Source organism: Nelumbo nucifera, chromosome 7, assembly GCF_055504915.1.
Source record: "Nelumbo nucifera cultivar China Antique chromosome 7, China Antique-T2T, whole genome shotgun sequence".
Taxonomy (NCBI): Eukaryota; Viridiplantae; Streptophyta; class Magnoliopsida; order Proteales; family Nelumbonaceae; genus Nelumbo; species Nelumbo nucifera.
This window is the reverse complement of record NC_142655.1, coordinates 2,897,148-2,916,512: the sequence shown is the minus strand read 5'-3', so window position 1 is coordinate 2,916,512 and position 19,365 is coordinate 2,897,148. Positions and strand designations below refer to the sequence as shown.

Sequence of the window (19,365 nt, the reverse complement as noted above, 5' to 3'; positions counted from 1 at the left end):
AATTAATCGTGTACACCCCTTGAAATGAAACCATTTTAGCATAAAAAGTGGGCGAGTGTGTCGTGGCCCGATTTTTGGTGACTAAAGCCAAAACCCACCTAACTCTTGAACCTAAGTTATGTTTGGTTTGAAAGGAAAAGTTAGGAAAAGAAAGGGAAAAATAGGGAACCTATTCAAGGTTTGTAAAGGTTTTCCTACCTTCTCCCTCCTTTTTTGTTAGGATTATAATTAGGATTGAAAGTCTCTGTTGTAATTGTAATTGAATCAGGAGTCTCCGATCCTTGTATACGTAGGAGACTCTTGAGTGTATATATTTGGGTATTGTTAGTGAATAAAATACGATGGTAGAAACCAGAGAAGCTCTGGTTTTACATGGTATCAGAGCAAGGGCACTCTGGAGATCAACGGTGGCAGCAACGATCGATCAGTGGCGACTTCGAACCAGTGATCAGCGGCGACTTCGGATCAGCGATCAGCGGCGACAACGTTCTGCGTTGTGCTTTTCAGTCCGGCGCTGTGTTTTCGGACCGGCGGCGGCACTTCGGTGATCGTTGTCTCCTTCGACTTCGAACAAGTGATCAGCGGTGACTTCGGATCAGCGATCAGTGGCGACAACGTTCTGCACTGTGGTTTTCAGTCCGGCGCTGTGTTTTCGGACAAGCGGTGGCACTTCGGTGATCATCGTCTCCTTCGGTGAACAGCAGTGGCGCTTCTTCTGGTTTCGGACCAGTGATCAACTGCGCTGTGTTTTTTAGTCTGGCGCTGTGTTTTCGGACCAGCGGTGGCACTTCGGTGATCATCGTCTCCTTCGGAGAACAACGGCAACACTTCTTCTGGTTTCTGAAGTATCACTGTTCATCGTCTTCTTCGGTGAACAGCAGCGGCACTTCGGACCAGTGATCAGCGACGACAACGTTCTGCGCTGTGCTTTTCAGTCTGACGCTGTGTTTTCGGACCAGTGGCGGCACTTCGGTGATCATTGTCTCCTTCGGTGAACAGCGGCGGCACTTCTTCTGGTTTCTAAAGTATCACTGTTCATCGTCTCATTCGGTGAACAACGGCGGCACTTCGGACCAGTGATCAGCGGCAACAACGTTCTGAGTTGTGTTTTTTAGTCCGGCGCTGTGTTTTTCACAGACCAAATCAGTGCGGCACTGTGATTTTTCGTAGTGTTCTTCCGGTGAATCAACATTCTGCGGCAGTTTCTCTTCAGCGACACCAACACTATACTCGACATGGTTGAAAACAAGGATCAGGGCGGCAGTCAATGTCCAAGGAACGTGATCTCACCCTATCTTCTATCAACCAAAGACAATCCAGGGAGCGTTATCACATAGATCCAGCTTAGAGGTGACGACTATGATGAATGGGCTCAAGCAATAAGAACAACGCTGCGAGCCAAGAAGAAATTCGGCTTCATCGATGGATCGGTGAAACAACCTTTGGAAGATTTAGTGGAATTAGAAGATTGGTGGATGGTGAATTCCATGCTTGTGTCATGGATTCTGAATACGATTGAACCAAATTTACGTTCAACCGTAACATACACAGAGATTGCGAAGACACTCTGGGATGACATAAAGGAGTGATTTTCTGTTGGTAATGGACCACGAGTCCAACAACTCAAATCCAAGCTGGCAAATTGCAAACAAAGAGGTATGACGATTCTGAATTACTATGGCAAACTCAAGATGATATGGGAGGAATTGGGAAATTATGAGCAATATCCCACTTGTCAATGTGGCAAGTGCAGCTGCGACATAAGCAGGGCGTGGGATAAGAAGCGAGATGAAGAGAAACTTCATCAATTTTTGATGGGGCTAGATGACACGGTCTATGGAGGTGTGTGTTTGCATATACTGAGTACGAAACCCTTGCCAAATTTGAATCGAGCCTATGCCATAGTGGTTCAAGAAGAGCAAGTTCGAACTATGACGCACGCAAAGGAAGAGAAAGCTGAAGCTGTGGCCTTCGCAGCCCACACAGGAAAGAGGCAAAGCGAAGACAGAGACAAGAACACAATATGTACTCACTGCAACAAGACAGACCACGATGTAGAATCTTGTTTCCAACTGATCAACTACCCTGAATGGTGGGGTGATCGGCCGAAAAATAATACCCGTGGAACAGGCCGAGGGCGTGGTGGACAGAAACAACGAACAGGGGCAGGAGGAAAAGGTTGTGACAGCCAAGCTAAGGCCAATACAACCAAAGCCTCGGCGCAAGGCAATACGTCTCAAGGAGAATCAGTCGATGCAGCCAAGACCGGGTTAAATGGACTAAGCAGTGAGCAATGGAACATGTTACTCAACCTTTTGAACACACAAAAAGAAGGGAGTCAACGACTAAGTGGTAAGCAAAAATTGTCAGAATGGATAATAGACACAAAGGCCTCTCATCATATGACAGGAAACCTCGAGTCGATGAGAGACATAAAGAATATCATTCCGTGCTCTGTCGGGCTGCCAGACGGGAAAGCGACGATAGCAGAAAAAGAAGGCACAATTGCACTGGACGATCACCTGAAACTGACTAGTGTTTTATATGTGCCTAGTTTGAATTGCAAATTACTTTCTGTATCACAATTAATTGAGGAATCGAATTATATCGTCCAGTTCACTAACAAATTCTGTGTGATACAGGACCGCACTACGAGGATGCTGATTGGAGCGGGTGAGCAGCGAGAGGGACTCTATTATTTCCAGAGCATTGCATCAACAAGAGCAATGAAGACTATAGAGTGCAGAACGTCGGATATTTGGCATCAAAGGTTGGGGCATCCTTCTTATAGAATTATTAAATTGCTACATTTTCGTACTAAGCATACTGACAGTATTAAGGGTTGTGATGTATGCTTCCGAGCTAAACAATGTCGGGAAGAGTTTGTTCCTAGTAATAATAAAGCATCCAATATTTTTGAGTTAATTCATTGTGATTTGTGGGGTCCTTATAGAACTGCAACTTCTTGTGGTGCACATTATTTCTTGTAGTGGACGATTTTTCTAGAGGCGTTTGGATTTATCTTCTGATTGATAAGAAGGAAGTGGGACAAGTCTTTTGAATTTTTTTTGCTATGGTTCAAAGGCAATTTAACAAACCTGTCAAGGTGATCCGTATTGACAATGGGACTGAGTTTGTTTGCTTGGCTGGTTATTTTGTTGAAAGTGGCATTATTCATCAAACCACTTGTGTCGGGACCTCTCAACAAAATGGGAGGGTTGAACGCAAGCACCACCACATACTCAATGTTGCCCGAGCCTTGCGCTTTTAAGCTAGATTGCCTATTGATTTTTTGGGGGAATGTGTCTTGACCGCATGTTATCTGATCAATCGGACACTGCCCATTCTGTTAAAGGGAAAGACTCCCTATGAAATGTTATTTGGGCAACCTCCTTCTTATGATAATGTGCGAGTCTTTGGTTGCTTAGCATATGCACACAATCCTGGTCATGGAGGGGATAAATTTGTTAGTTGAAGCAAACGATGTGTTTTTGTCGGCTTCTTTTGTTGAAGCCGTAAAGGATGAAAAATGGAGGGATGCTATGCAGAAAGAAATACCGGCACTTGAAAATAATCAGACATGGACTGTGGAACCTTTGCCATCCGGAAAACAAGCCATAGGATGCAAATGGGTTTATCGAATCAAGTATAACGCTGATGGGACAGTGGAAAGATATAAAGCTCGTCTCGTGGTTTTTGGGAACAAGCAAGTTGAGGGAATTGATTATAATGAAACTTTTGCTCCAGTTGCAAAAATGGTTACTGTCCGTACCTTCCTTGCAGTCGCTGCAGCTAGAAATTGGGAGCTTCATCAAATGGACGTACATAATGCATTTTTGCATGGTGATCTACATGAGGAAGTCTACATGCGAATGCCTCCGGGTTTTCAGTCAGATAAATCAGGTATGGTGTGTCGGTTGCGAAAATCTTTGTATGGGCTTGAAACAAGCGTCGTGATGTTGGTTTGCTAAATTAACCGCAGCCTTGAAGACATATGGGTTTCAGCAATCATGTTCAGATTACTCCCTCTTCACCTTTCGTCAGGACATGGTGCATGTGCTTGTTCTCGTATATGTGGACGATATTATCGTGTCGGTAATGATCGTATGGCAATTCAAGTCTTCAAGGAATATTTGAGTGACTGCTTCCATATAAAAGACTTGGGATCATTGAAATATTTTTTGGGCATTGAAGTTGCCCGAAACTCAACAGGAATTTTTCTGTCACAATGAAAGTATGCTTTGGATATTATCTCTGAAGTTGGATTACTTGGTGCAAAACCTGCTCCTTTTCCTCTGGAGCAGAATCACAATCTTGCCTTGACAGACGATGCCCTCTTATCTAATCCTGAGCAATACAAATGCTTGGTGGGGAGGCTTATTTATCTCTCAGCAACGCGTCCAGAGTGGTCTTATTGTGTGCATGTTCTGTCCCAATTCATGCAACAGCCGCAAGAAAGACATTGGGAGGCTGCGTTGTGAGTGGTGCGCTACTTGAAAGGAAATCCTAGTCAAGGAATTCTCTTGCGTTCAGATTGTGACTTGCAGTTATATGCATGGTGTGATTCAGACTGGGCGAGCTGCCATTTGTCCCGACGTTTTCTGTCTGGGTGGTTTGTTATGCTTGGGAAATCGCCGATTTCCTGGAAAACTAAGAAACAACACACTATGGCTCGTTCTTCAGCGGAAGCAGAGTATCGGTCTATGGCCACGGCCACATGTGAACTGAAATGGCTGAAGGGATTGTTATTGGCTCTTGGAGTTACACATTCAAACCCAATACGATTATATTGTGATAGTCAAGCAGCCTTGCATATTGCCGCAAACCCAGTGTTTCATGAGCATACGAAACATATTGAAGTTGATTGCCATTTTGTACGGGATGAGATTCAAAATGGTTGCATACGTCCTGCTTATGTGTCGACTACCGTTCAGCTGACTGACATTTTTACAAAGGCATTGGGTCGCAAAGAATTTGAGTACTTTCTCCGCAAGTTGGGCATTCACAATCTGCATGCTCCAACTTGAGGGGGGGGGGGGGGGGTGTTAGGACTACAATGGATTACAATTAGGATTGAAAGTCTCTGTTGTAATTGTAATTGAATTAGGAGTCTCCGATCCTTGTATACGTAGGAGACTCTCGAGTGTATATATTTGGGTATTGTTAGTGAATAAAATACGACAGTAGAAACCAGAGAAACTCTGGTTTTACCTTTTTCTATTTTTTCCTTCAAATCAAACACAGCCTTAAGTACCAACTAGGGGGGGCCATCTGGGGGATATTTCTGACCAATACCATAGAGGTCCTTGGCCAAATACCATTTGAGTCGTGTTAGTTTTAGCCCTATCTTTCTCTGTGTGCTTTGTGTTAACTGTCAAGGTTTCAAGGGAAGGGGTTTCAGTGGGTTGGGTTTACATGGGCCTCCGGTCTACATGGTAACAGTGGGTTTTGATTTTGGTAAAATCAAGTTGGGCATATTTCGGTTCAGCCCAACCAGTATTAAGCACAAATTATCACCATAGATCCCTGCTTACATAAGAACCCATATACAGAATGATAGTGCTGATCCTCTAAATGATTCACTCCCAAGCTCCTGTTGTAACTGTTTCTTTAAAGGATAATGGTCCAATATTAAGATTGTGTTTGGTTTGAAGGGAAAGGGATGATTATTTACACGGAGAAATATATTCAATCGATGGGTGGTTTGGTTTGATAGGAAATAAGAGAGAAACAAAAAAATTGAGGTCTCTTAATTATTTCTGTCAAATCATATGAAGTCTAATATTTATTTAGATTTTTTAATAAGAGAAAAATTTATTCAAATATTTGTTTGGATTTTATTGGTAGACTAAAATAACAATAACACTGTTGTTGTGATATTAAACTTGGATCCAAGACAGGGCTGCAACTTGGACTGGGTTAGCCCAAATCCAAACCGAATTCAGCCCAAAAAACTATGGTCGTGTTGAGTTCAATTTAGATTAGGGTTAGGGTTAAAAGTATGAATCTCACTTAACTTTATATTTACATGTTTAAATGTGTATTTACACATGTAAGTAATTATGTATGTGTATTCACTATTCATACATCTGCAACTATTCATCCTTAAATGTATATATTTTATATATTTATGTATTTTTTTATTGCAAGTATTAATATATTTATCTATTTACATATTAAAAATTTTAACTTTAAAGGCGAAGTTCTTCGTTGAATTAATATGAACCCCGAGAATCTTAGAAGCAAGTACATCTAATACAAGGAAAAGGAAATAGAAGAATGGACCAACCCGAGAAAGCGAGACCAACCTGAACCCAACCTGAGCCCAGCCTTGGGTTAAGGTTTGTGTGGCTTCTCAAACCAAAAAGTAATGCCCTTGGATGAGCTTTTATTAATGGTGTAGAATATTTTATTTTATTTCATTTCTACTTTATTCTACCAAGACTTGCCTATGGTCTGGCCAGCCGGTTCTGGCCTCAACTCTGAACCATCTACCAGCAGAGAGTAAGATTACTTACAAATTGCCTACAATTACAGGAAGAAAAGCTGGGGACTCAAAGAGGCAGGCCCGGCCCCTACAAAGAAGTTAAGAACTTAAGGATAAGAAAAAAACCCCTGTTATAGAGAGACCCTTGATATGGATAGTTCATGAGTTCTGACATTAATAAAATGCAAAATAAATTGGAAAAACAAAGTACCAACCAGCTGGTTGATAAAGTCTTCTACTAAGGTCCCATTCGCTTTCGGTAAGTTATTTATCCGGATAAATGTAGTTATGTAGGTAAGTTTTTCCTGGGAAGTGCATTTACCCATGCTCTTTTATTTCTCATGTAAATAAGGTAATGACTATTTTAGCCATAAAAATTCATTATTAAAAAGGTATTTTTGTCCCATTCAAGTCTTGACAACTTTCCCCCTATATGGAAAAGTTATTTGTCCACCTAGGAGATGGTACCCAAGAAAATAAAATTTCCTTAGCCCCTACATAAATCTGAAAAAAATAAAATAAAATTCTTAATTAATGAAAACCAAAATTCTATTGACCAACTTTATCCCCTCTCAAAATCTAAAAAATGAACACCCCCTAAATGTAACAAACACTTGAGATCCATCGGTTCCTGCCTGCACCTGAATTGAGGGCTTATGAATTGGGGGATGGGCTACAAACAGGCTGCAGCATGCATATTCCTACATAATATACTAGTGCATCTGGGTAATGCATCTTTAAGTTGTATCTTAACCACTAGCACCGAATATCAAAATATATATATATCTTAATCACTCGGTACGTACGGTTGACCATTTGTGCCAAACCAACCTGTGTAAGAAAAGATAGGAGCGAAGGGACAAAACAATGGGCGAAAGTGCATTCCCACTCATTCCTCACACCTCACGTACATTAACGGGTGGCACCAACTCTGGTCATACTTGTCATGTATCGGATGTATTTGGGTTCGAAATACTTTTTTACAAGTGTTTTCCAAAATTCCTTTTTTTAATAAAATTTATATATATAAAAACCAAATTTTAAAACTAAAAAGCATATGATAGGACTTGCGAAATGGTAACCTATCTATTTTGATATAGTGAACAACCTTGAATTGAATTAATTGATGACCAGTCCTATCTATTTTGAGCTAGGCTATGGTAGCCTATCCCGAAAATGGATGGAATTATAAACTTGAGATTGTCTTCTATAAGGGAAAACCTGTGCTTACACTGTTTTAATAAACCTTTTTGTAACTTTGCATTGCATTGAGAATATCTCCCCGTAAAATACAACATTTAAGTATAGAGATATTCTTAATGGAAGGCAAGATGGGTTTTGCCCCGACTGAAGCCGAACTCTATGAACTTTCCTATCGATGCAATGGTCAATAGTACGTACCGAGATTTAATGGTAATCGAGGTTTAAGGAAACAGAGATGGGAGGTTGTAGAGTAGCAGATGGGGAAGTAGAGCTCCTACAGAAAAAGGAAAAAGGTTTGGGTGAAGGGAGAGATGGAGAAGAGATGAAGAATCGTGCAATTATAGGATTCTCATGTATGGTTTAATGTTAAAGCCCAACCCAACGGTGGAATCTGTTAAGTTAATCACACATGAGAAGAACACCACTTGTGCAAAGAACAAGTGACGATCGGTGATTCGATCTATACAGATGATCGGGATTTACTAAAGCACGCTTGATCATACAAGTGGTGTTCCAACTTTTAGAACATGAACTCATGAACTGATAAAGCATTACCGACCTAAAAAAAGTCTAGAATAATTCTTCAACTTTTTTTAATGGAATTCATGAAGAACCACCACGAATGATCAATTAATAGTAATAGATAGCAAACAAACAAGCAAAGCCCGTCAGTTTAAAACGTGCACGCAAGTGTCAATTAAATAATACAACCCACGTTTCTCCTCTTGTTTTTATGTAAGCACTAATGGCTTGTTAGTGTGCATGCAGTGCAATTCCCTTATATTTTTTCCTCTTTCGGTAATGGTGCTCTTCGGTTCATGACCTTGCTTTGTGTTGGATGCTTATGTCAAATGCAATCTGATAGCTATTATCTCCATAATCACCTCAGCGTCGGCACTATTAAAACCCTACTCACTCAACTTTTTTCAGTACTAAACTAAGATTAATGTGGACTAATGAAGTCTGTGACTCGAATACAGCCAAACGCCATTCACAGCCGCCTTACCTCACACACTCAGAGCACTAATCATCTTTTATAAATGTGACTTATATACATAGTTTTATTATTTATTTCGTCTCGTAGAGTTTTGGTTATAAATATGTTCCCAAATCCCAATGGAGGGTGGTGGATCACAAACACATTAACCTATACTACTACTAATACATTTGTTGCAGTAAGGCTCTCTCTGCCTGTCAACTTTCCTCTGGGTTTCATCAACGTGAAGCAACCATGAGGAACTGGACCAGTTTTGGTGGTCAGGCTTTGCTTGTATCATTACTGATCTTGTGTTTAGGTATACCAGATGTAGTGAAGTCCCAGTTAAGCACTGACGTCTATGATGCAACATGCCCAAATGTTTTCCAAATCGTTCGGAAAGAGGTGAAGAAAGCTCTCAGGAGCGAAATGCGAATGGCAGCCTCTTTGCTTCGGCTTCACTTCCATGATTGCTTTGTTAATGTGAGTTTTAGGAACCTACCTAGCTTGGTTGATGAGCCTATATATGCTATCTCTCTCTCTATCCCCTTCATCATTACCCTTATTTAATTGTTTATACAGGGGTGCGACGGTTCAGTTCTCTTGGATGGAAGTGATGGCGAGAAGTTTGCACTCCCAAACCTAAACTCAGCGAGGGGGTTCGACGTTGTGGACACAATCAAGAGCGCCGTTGAGAGTGCATGCCCAAAAACGGTATCATGTGCCGATATACTAGCCATAGCAGCCAGAGACGCAGTTCTCTTAGTATGTCCATTTCTTCTTCAGTTTGCTAATTAAGCTTGATTGAGCTACAAACGCAACCAGCCAATGACATTAATTAATTGTTAACGATTGACGACTACTTTAATTAATTTGCAGAGTGGAGGACCTTTTTGGAAAGTTCTTCTAGGAAGAAAAGATGGTTTGGTGGCAAACCAGACAGGAGCCAACAATGGTCTTCCTTCTCCATTTGAATCACTCGATCAAATAACCGCAAAGTTCGCTGCTGTAGGCCTCGACCTCACAGATGTTGTAGCCTTATCAGGTACTTGTAGTGTTGCATCTCCATCTGTTTTTAATCCTGGCCAATCAGTCCTAGACTGATCGATTGAATGAGCTTAATTACTTGTCTTTTTTGTATGTGTGTGTGTGCGTGTGCATAGGTGGGCATACAATCGGATTAGCTAAGTGTGCCACCTTCAATACGAGATTGTTCAACTCTAGTACTAATGGTACTACTGACAAGAGCAGCATGGACGCAGATATGTTGACTGATCTGCAGAACCTGTGCCCACAGAATGGTGATGGCAACAAGACCACCGCTCTTGATCGTAATTCAAGGGATCTATTCGATACCCATTACTTCACCAACTTGCTCAATAACAAGGGTCTTCTCCTTTCAGATACCAGTCTGTTGTCTAGCGACGCAGCCGAAACGCTTGTCGAGAATTATAGCACAAATCCTACGCTATTTTTCAAGGATTTCGCCAAATCCATGATCAAAATGGGGAACATAAGCCCTCTAATTGCACCCAATGGGGAAATACGAACAAACTGCAGGGTCGTCAACTAAATGGAACAATTTGGAAACCCCTTAGATACTCTTCTACTTTGCTGACAACTTAGACCAATCGCATTTTCTATTGTCTAGCAATTACTCAAATTATGTGCGTGCTTCTGTTCGTAAAACCATTACTTAATTTCTTGTAATTTACTTCTCTCTCTCTCTTGCTCCAAGTTAAATAAGAAAAAAATAACTCGTTGTATTCGGATATTCAACCTACAATTGTGAAGTTTATTTCCTATATCTGTAAAAGATTACAGCATTTAAACCGACCAGGGCCCAATGAGGAATGATATATATCAGTACCCATGTATATGTAGTTAGGAGTGTCAATGGACCGGTTTTGGGTTGGACTCCGTGCAAATCAAAATCTATTTGAACGGATTGAACGGATCAATAACACATATTGAATTTGAATGGACTGGATGGACCAACGTGACATATTAGATTGGACCTGGTCCGTCATAATGAATTTATATTGGATTGAGCCAATATCTGGTCCCTTGATAGAAGATAAGAACATAGCTGTCAATAGACCAGGTTTGAATTGAAACCAATCTAAATAAATAGGAATTTGAACAGATTAGACAGTCTCTGGACTGGTCCAAAATATTCATTGGACTGGATTGGACCAGGTCCATTTGTAATGGACTCACATTGGACTGGACTGGATTGGACCAAATCTAGTCCAATTGACACCCCTATATGTACTTTGTTACACCTTAAGTCCAAACTAAAAGAAGCTATAAACTTTAACATTTTCTTTGATAAAATAGAAAAAGGTCATCCTTATGATTTAGTTAATTGACTAGCTATATGCTTACTGTTTACATCAATGTTTTCAAACCATCGTTGACCCGGACGGTCGGACCGTTCGGACCAGAAACCGTTCAGGTGACCAGCCCTATTTTACCCCAAATCCGGTTTCTAGTAAAAAACCGTTGAATTAGTCAATGAACCGTTGACCCGGACGATTTATTAACTTGTCACAACAAAATGAAAAGGGAAGAAGATCTCTCAAATCTGAGATCTCTTAGATCTAAGATCTACTGAGAGAGATGTGTGAGACAGTGAAAGAGATTCACATTTAGAGATCTGGGAGAGAAGTTTAGACTCTAGATGACAGATCTACGAGAGAGAGAGTGTGAGATCTGAGACTGAGAAATCTCATATCTACTCTAGTTTTTCACCATCGCCACCGTTGTTGCCTTCAAGCCCTCCTCCTCCTCTTCCTTCTTTGTCTTCTTCTTAACTCTTTCAGCCAACAACTTCTCAAATACCTCTGATTCCATCTTTATTTTCTCTTATATTTATATGGATTTTACTCTAATATTCTAATCTAATGGGTAAGACGGCATATTACTGTTAAAATATTCAAACCGTTCGAACTGTTTGACCCAGACGATCGAACCGCTGACCCAAAAACCGGTGGGCAGAACGGTTCCATTTCCTGATCGATTTTTAAAACCTTGATTTACATATTGTCTTAGAGTATCTCTAAGCTTATTGACAATTGATTAGCTCTATCTCTGATGTTAGCATTCGTTAATGTTCCATCAAAATCGGTATACACGTGACAACATATATGTGACGTATAAACTTTTTATAACCTAATATTATCCTTCGTCCCTTTTTTGTAAGTTGGGTAGAAATCACCACCGGTGAACTGGACTGTTACCGGCTCTCAGAAGAGATATTCGGTTCCTTTCCATTCCCCGTCAAGTTCAATACAATTGATTTTCTAACAAACAAATATAACATGAATTCATGTTTCTTCTCTACAGAGCTTTTTCGTCCTCTTTTAATAATGAAATCGCTTACAGACACCATAATATAATTTCTTTGAACTTCAGCCATTGTAGATGGAGGTCGGGGAGTTGAAAGGAAGGCTGATTGAGATAATCAATTGTGCATAAGAGCTTTGGTGGAAGTATTCTTAGTTGAAAAGCAGGTCTTTAGAAAAGCTCTGAACAAGTAGGATTCTCAATTGGTGCCAACTAAGAATTTCTAGGGTTAACAGCTTTGGTGGATGGAGATAATGCTGAAGGTGTCTCCTCGATCTCTTGGGGATTAAGAAGACCAGAATAACCACTACTACCAGAAGATATGAACCTCGCAAACATGCTCTCTTCTTCAGGGCTTGGAGGAAATCCTCCATCCATCTTCGATATTACCACAACTAAAGTCAATAAAAAACGTAAGCAATGAACTCAGTGGACCAGTGCCTAACTTTTGTTGCTGTAACTACCCTCCAATCGATGCTTCAATATAGGTTGAATGCATTTGAGAAATTTCTTAGAATGGAGGAACTCAAGTGGTTGGACAGCAAGAAGGATGCATGTGGAGACAAAAATATATGGGGACCATTGTTTTTAAAAACGAACTGGTGATTGAACCGGTCAGGAGTCCGGTTACCGGTTCGAATGGTTCGACCGTTCGACCTGAATGGTTGGCCTATTCTGACAAAAAATAAAAAAAAAATTAAAAATTTAAAAAAAATTGAAAAACGGCCAAAACCGTTCGAATGGTTAACCGGCCGGTTCAGCGGTTTGCTGACCAAAATCAACGGTTTTGGGGAAAAACGGAACTGGTCAAGTGACTGGTTCCCAGTTTTCCGGTCTGACCGTCTGGTCTGGTCCGGTTTTGAAAACCATGGTAGGAACGGAAACGGAGCAGCGATCTTCCTATCTTCCAGAATTTTTCATCAATTGGCTTTTATTTTAAAATTTTGAAGAAGTAGGGAGCAAATTTAATATTTCATTTTTTCATTAAGACTTAACGACAATATCAATTGTCAGAAACAGAAGGGTACTCTAAGACAATATCTAAACAATAAGACTATTATTAGTCAATTAGCTAAATTATAAGGCGTAGTTTAAGAAATTTGACTTTAAATTAAATTACTAAAAAGACAAAGCTATATATATAATATATATATAGAGAGAGAGAGAGAGAGCGCTTGGATATCCTACCTCCAAACTTTTTCCACATCCCTACCCACATGACACATACAGCTGTGCATTGGAAAAATCCCCTGACAATCATAGGAAGATGCCAAATCCATGCGTAGGATGCGGTTTATAAGAAGAATTCTGAGGTGGGCTGAACAGTTATTCTCCCTACTATCTATCAAAATAACCATTTTAATCATAAAATATGATAAAAATATAAAAAAAAGAAAAATATTATAATATTTAATAAAATAATCAATTTACATTGGAATATAGGTTCTGAACAAACAAGAATGGAAACCAAGCCAATTATTAATCAGATAAAATCATGAAACCAGAAGTGGCATATAATCAGTTCGATTCGATATAGGCAGTCGGGTATGTAGAACCGATTCAATGACTCATTGACCCCTAACTTGGCCAATTACGCCACTGCGGGTCAAGAGCATTGGATTGGTACTGGTCTATGTTATGAAAGGCATTATTTTGAACAAATGAAGTTAATTCTCAGGCTACAGATTCCAAGGCATTCAAACAAACCAAAAAGCATTTTCTCTTTTTTTTTTTTCCAAACATACTTAATTGTAATTTTCAACTTGTATTCAGAAAATCCAGCTGCATGCCATGGGTTATAGAATCAACGTTGGGTCAATAACGTTCACACCAGAGAGTGGTCAATATGATCAAATATACTGTAAATTATTAGTTCAAAATAAAATAATTAAATTTTTATGAGAAGAACTGAAGAAGGCAAATGTTCACGCCATATGATCACAAATTCAAATTTGAATCCTAATATATTAATTTATATTGACAATAGCTGAGCCGAACGAGCCAGAGCCAACCAGCTAGCTGTGTTGTTAATTATAATGGGTTGCTTGGATCAGACCTATTCAAATTATGTGGTCGAGCTCGGTTCCATCATGGCCATGCATGAAGGCACGAATGGTCGAATTAATTTTGTTTAACAAAAAAAAAGTGAAACGATCTAGATCAAACCATTAAATGCAAAGAAGAGATTCCGTCCAGATCTTCCGTTTACATATTTGGGCCACAACCAGATTGCTTAATTTCAAAAGTGGCATGGAGTTTCCAGGTGGGTTCTCAAATCTCAACTCTCATGGAGCCAGTCAACTATTACTTACAGACTTCGTCCAAGCCCTTATTTTTTTCTTCTCTGACTGAGGTTTATCGACAAATCAACAAGTTCTCAGTCATCAATACCCCACCTATCCATCAAATCGAGAAGCCAAGAACATATAATTATATGAGTTAATTACGAGACCGCGTTATTTGGACAATATTATTCCTACGAAGTTGGACACTTTTTTTTTCCCGTTGAATCTGCAAACTTGGGTTTATAGTTCTTTCAATATGATAGATATCTACGTCGTTGTTCATCGATCGTTTCATGGAATTATAAGTCAAAGATTGTAGCTTCAGACTTAAAGATAATTGACCTAATTAACAAGGGAATCGCATGTAAGACGTTTTTGTGAGTGAGGTAATGGTCATGGCCATTACGATTAATTAACCCCATTTAGAGACAATCAATCGATAAGTTGATGTATACAGAGAAAGCGAGAGTTCCACAGGGAAGAATTATTCCAACTGAACTGAGAGTTATTAATTGTCAACTTAAAAGAAAAGTAAACGCAGCGAAGTTTGCTGACCTCCAAAGGCTCTACCTGGTCATAGCTCCCTGTGCTCCATCTCTATAAAAAGGGTGAAGGTTGCACTGGAAAACGCATCCCATTCAACAGGAAGATCGAAACAAAGAAATATGTCTTCTCAGTTTTCAATGGCGGCAATGGCAGCTCTCTTTCTGGCTTTGATGTTTGCAGGAACAGACGCTCAGTTGAGCGCCACATTTTATTCTAGCACTTGTCCTAACGTGTCTACCATCGTACGTAATGTCATCCAGCAAGAACTACGATCTGATGTTCGAATAGCTGCCAGCCTTATTCGTCTTCACTTCCACGATTGCTTTGTCGACGTAAACTACGTACTCTAGTTGCTTGAGTCATTTCCTCAATTATATACATGCAGTTTACTACTTTGTTGTTTATTTCCATTGCCTAGCTATGACAAAGTATAGGATTGAGAACCCATGCATCTTGTTTCAGGGCTGCGATGGATCGATTTTGCTAGACGACAGCGATACCATCCAGAGCGAGAAAACTGCCCGGCCCAATGATGACTCTGTTAGAGGCTTCCCAGTTGTCGATGACATCAAGACTGCTGTGGAGAATGTTTGCCCTGGCGTCGTTTCCTGTGCAGATATTTTAGCAATTGCAGCGGAGGCCTCTGTTTCTCTGGTCAGTTGGAATATATATATATATATATATATATATATCTTTCTGCTTCTTCTCTGGCCTTTAATTGGTCTTCCCATTAATGTGTGCATACATATGACTTTATCAGTACTGAAAACCCATTAATATTAATGCAGTCTGGAGGCCCCAGTTGGGATGTTCTACTTGGAAGAAGAGACAGCAGGACGGCAAACCGACAAGGAGCAAATGATTCTCTTCCATCTCCCTTCGAAAGCTTAGACCGAATTACAACCAAGTTCTCCAATGTTGGCCTTGACACGACTGATCTAGTCGCATTATCCGGTGAGGATCCAACCAAAGAAATTTTATTTATCTAATAAGTCGAATAATCTAATATCACTACCCATAAGTAAATAAAGCTTATCATATAATTTTGGTTATGATATTCTCAGGAGCTCACACATTCGGACGAGCCCAGTGCCGGACTTTCAGACAACGCCTGAACACCAGTAACCCCGACCCAAATCTGGACGCCGACTACTTGGAAACTCTTCGTCAGACATGCGGCGGCGCTGACAACACATTAACCGATATGGACCCTTCAAGTCCGGATGATTTCGATAACAACTACTTCACGAACCTTCAGAACAACCGTGGTCTTCTCCAAACTGATCAGGATCTGTTCTCAACTCCCGGGGCTAACACCGTTGCCATTGTTAACCGCTTCGCAAGTAGCCAGAGCGACTTCTTTGATAGCTTCGTTCAGTCCATGATAAAAATGGGGAACATAAGCCCATTGACGGGGAGCAGTGGAGAAATCCGTTCAGATTGCAAGAGGGTTAATTAAAATTAAGTTGGATCCCAGATTCATTAAGATGAAAGAAAATAAAGTGTAATACCTAGTGGAAGTATTGTTGTTATTGTCTGTTTTGATTCTTTTATCCTGAGTTGAAAAAGCCCTGAAATTTGATTTGATTTTACCATTGATGATAAATATATTAGATTAGCCAGAAATGAGAAATCAAAAGCTGGTACAACTGGAACTTTATTTATTTTGTTTTTAAATCCTCCATGACTGTTTTCATAGCTCATATTCATCCAGAAAAGTGTTCCACTGTAAGATTTATGTAGTATATATCAGTGTTTTCATAACCGGACAGGACGTACGATAGGACTGGAAAAACCGGGAATCTGTTATTTGACCGATTTTGTTTTATCCCAAAATTTTTGACTAAAGACCGTTGTTGATTTGATCAGTGATCTGCTAACGCAAATAGTTGATTAGTTGAATCATTGAACCATCGTCCCGGATATCGATTTTTAGCATTTTTTTAAATTTTTTTATTTTTTGTCAGAGCAGGGCATCCATTCAGATGAGATGGTCGGAACCGTTTCACCCGAGAACCGGACCCGTAACGGTTTTTCATCCGATCCGATTCTAAAAACCTTGATATATATTTCATTGAACAATCAATAACCTTATAAGACTGCAACTCATGAGCTTTCTTTCAGGCCCGCTGGTCCTGTCAATGGCCAAACTTTGCTTTGTTGCTAACTTGTTTAGAATTAAACCTTTCATCAAGGAGTGGCGAAGACGAGACGCCATAAAATAAGTTGACCTTAGAAATTAGGAAGAGCCCAGTATCTTTGGGCTTTGTGCTTAGTTCTGAATCTTTTGATGCAAAACATCGGAGCTTATGTAAATCCATTAATATGTCAAAGACTCTAGGTACAAGTGAAAATGGGGTTTAGATGCTTAGTAAGAAATCCACCAGTGACCTTCGGTAACGCACGATGTTGTGTCATGGACCTCAAACCCTCTATACAAATCTAAGAATATAGCGTCCGTTGGATCGGTAGCAGATGGAAATTAACACCTTCATTGTCAAAACTTGGAGCCTAAGGTGCCATTTCGTAAGTATTTTTTAGTAGAATTTTTGACAGACTTGACAATCAAAAAATGATGTAAGATTTTGTAGTAAGATCGTAGCCGCTTGAAGACGCTTTGGTTAAAGCGTGTTTTTTGGCACAAAGGTGAAACTTTTCACTTGGAATTTCCTAAACATAGCTCAAAACGAGCTTCTTACATCTTTTTGGGACTATCACAATTAGATATTTTCTCAACTGATGTAGGCACATGTGGCAGGGTCAGAATGGTGCCACATGGCATCGGCTGGATGCAATCTTGGTCGTCCGCTGCTAATATAACCTCCAACCAACTCTCAGGCAAGCTCATGTATAAATAGGAGTATCCCTTCATTGGTAAGATATCTTGATTTGCTCTTAAACTCTTTAGTTCTCCGGTGATTTTGTCTGAGCTCTCTCCTCAGGCTTCCTTTAACCCTCTTTGCATGCTTAACTAACTTGATCGTCAGAATCTTCACCTCTGGGATAACACCCAAAGCCTCTAATATGCTTTCTGCTCCACAGGTCAGACACATCAATCCTCGACTAAAGAAAACATATTTACCTATTTACCCTTGGCCCATCCTCAACAGCAACGACAACCAAATGAAAAAAAGACGAAAAGCTCCACCAAGTAGGCAGGAGCTGACACTTTGATTCCGATGCAATTTTAATCGCACAAGTACAAATACATGAAAGTGCAAAAATGTGAATGTGAAGAATGAAACTTAGACAGCCAATTTTTGGTTTTGCCGTATACTTTGTTTCGATTCAGGCTTTATTTTGTTTCATCCGCACCGCAAACGAACAGACAAAATAAGGTAAAATTAAAATGAAGAAAAACAAAATACTCTCTTACTGTTGTAATTATACACCATGCGGAGTAATGATAGACTATACAATGTGTCAAAACCGCACCGACCGTAATCGTATGTACAATTATCACACCGACATAAACGTTTTGGAAGATGAAGAAGAAGAAGAAGAAAATGGGACAAGTAAACTGCAGTCAACCTATAACAATTTTGAGGTGCAATTCAAAATTTCAAATACTTAGCCCATATAATGGCATCAATTCAGAATTGACATCTACCCTAATTATAATCAGGTGGAACTAAGATTTGTGAAAATGGATTGAACAGTAAAAACCCAAAAAAAAAGAAAAAAATTAGTTCGATTAGATTTATTTCTAGAATTGGAATTGAAATTATCTATTCTTATAAATTGTTTGGTTCAGATGAAAATGGGAGTCAAAAGTGGAATAAAAAAAAAATGGGATCTTATTCGGTTATTTCCAAGGGAAAGGAGGCAAGGGCCATTCTCTCAAATAGGGAAATGAAAATGGAATTTCAATTCCAATTCCAATTCCAGACCCCTAATCCTATTAAATAATAAATGTCCTTGGATTTTAAGTGAAAATTTGGTTACTTGTGTATTCACAACTCCAACATGCATTGTAATTTCGATGCAGTTTCACGTTTCGATCAAGTAATTTGTATCCTTTTGCCTTCGATTTTAAATAAATGAAAATTAAAGCATGCATACTCCCGAAAGGAAAGAGGCAAGTCTTGGGGGTATAGATCTCTTTCAAAAGATCGGAGTCGGCCAGTCGGGAATAAATTCTATTGAGCTTACAAGACAAGAGAGCAAATATTGTTAGGTAGAAAGATGGCTTTTCCCTGACTCATTGTTCTTCCTATTTAATCAATTTGCTCCTTTTGTTACATCAAGAAGCATCCTAAAGATTGGAATTTAATCCTGATTTTATTCTTTATTCTTAGAGAAGAATCCTAATTTGATTAATCACCTGTTGTTGTTTAAGAACATAGTTACTTGAGCTGGCTCTACCCCCACCCCAACAATTTAAATTAAGACCCAATTGCTCAAGCAATCCAAGATTGATAAATTAACCTGTAAAAATCTGACCAACAGGATCTTAAATCTTACGCCCGTCGAAATAATTTTCAACTTTATATAACATGGAACCACTGTCTTCGTTCATA

The 19,365-nt window shown here is 39.6% G+C and overlaps 3 protein-coding genes across 3 annotated transcripts; all 3 read left to right on the top strand.

Moving 5' to 3' along the window:
- Positions 1 to 1,658: 1,658 nt before the first annotated feature.
- Positions 1,659 to 5,132, top strand: LOC104597773 (uncharacterized). Its single transcript, XM_088891445.1, has 5 exons — positions 1,659 to 2,849; positions 3,429 to 3,903; positions 4,019 to 4,095; positions 4,548 to 4,993; positions 5,108 to 5,132. The coding sequence occupies exons 1-5, from the start codon at positions 1,659 to 1,661 to the stop codon at positions 5,130 to 5,132; spliced, it is 2,214 nt and encodes a 737-aa protein (XP_088747571.1).
- Positions 5,133 to 8,780: 3,648 nt separating this feature from the next.
- Positions 8,781 to 10,473, top strand: LOC104597564 (peroxidase N-like). The gene is made up of 4 exons (XM_010259181.2): positions 8,781 to 9,149; positions 9,249 to 9,431; positions 9,546 to 9,711; positions 9,830 to 10,473. The coding sequence occupies exons 1-4, from the start codon at positions 8,922 to 8,924 to the stop codon at positions 10,237 to 10,239; spliced, it is 987 nt and encodes a 328-aa protein (XP_010257483.1). The 5' UTR covers positions 8,781 to 8,921; the 3' UTR covers positions 10,240 to 10,473.
- Positions 10,474 to 14,879: 4,406 nt separating this feature from the next.
- LOC104597565 (peroxidase 15-like) lies at positions 14,880 to 16,556 on the top strand. The gene is made up of 4 exons (XM_010259182.2): positions 14,880 to 15,177; positions 15,308 to 15,499; positions 15,634 to 15,799; positions 15,910 to 16,556. Exons 1-4 carry the CDS (start codon positions 14,965 to 14,967, stop codon positions 16,302 to 16,304), a joined length of 966 nt encoding a protein of 321 aa, XP_010257484.1. The 5' UTR covers positions 14,880 to 14,964; the 3' UTR covers positions 16,305 to 16,556.
- Positions 16,557 to 19,365: the final 2,809 nt, after the last annotated feature.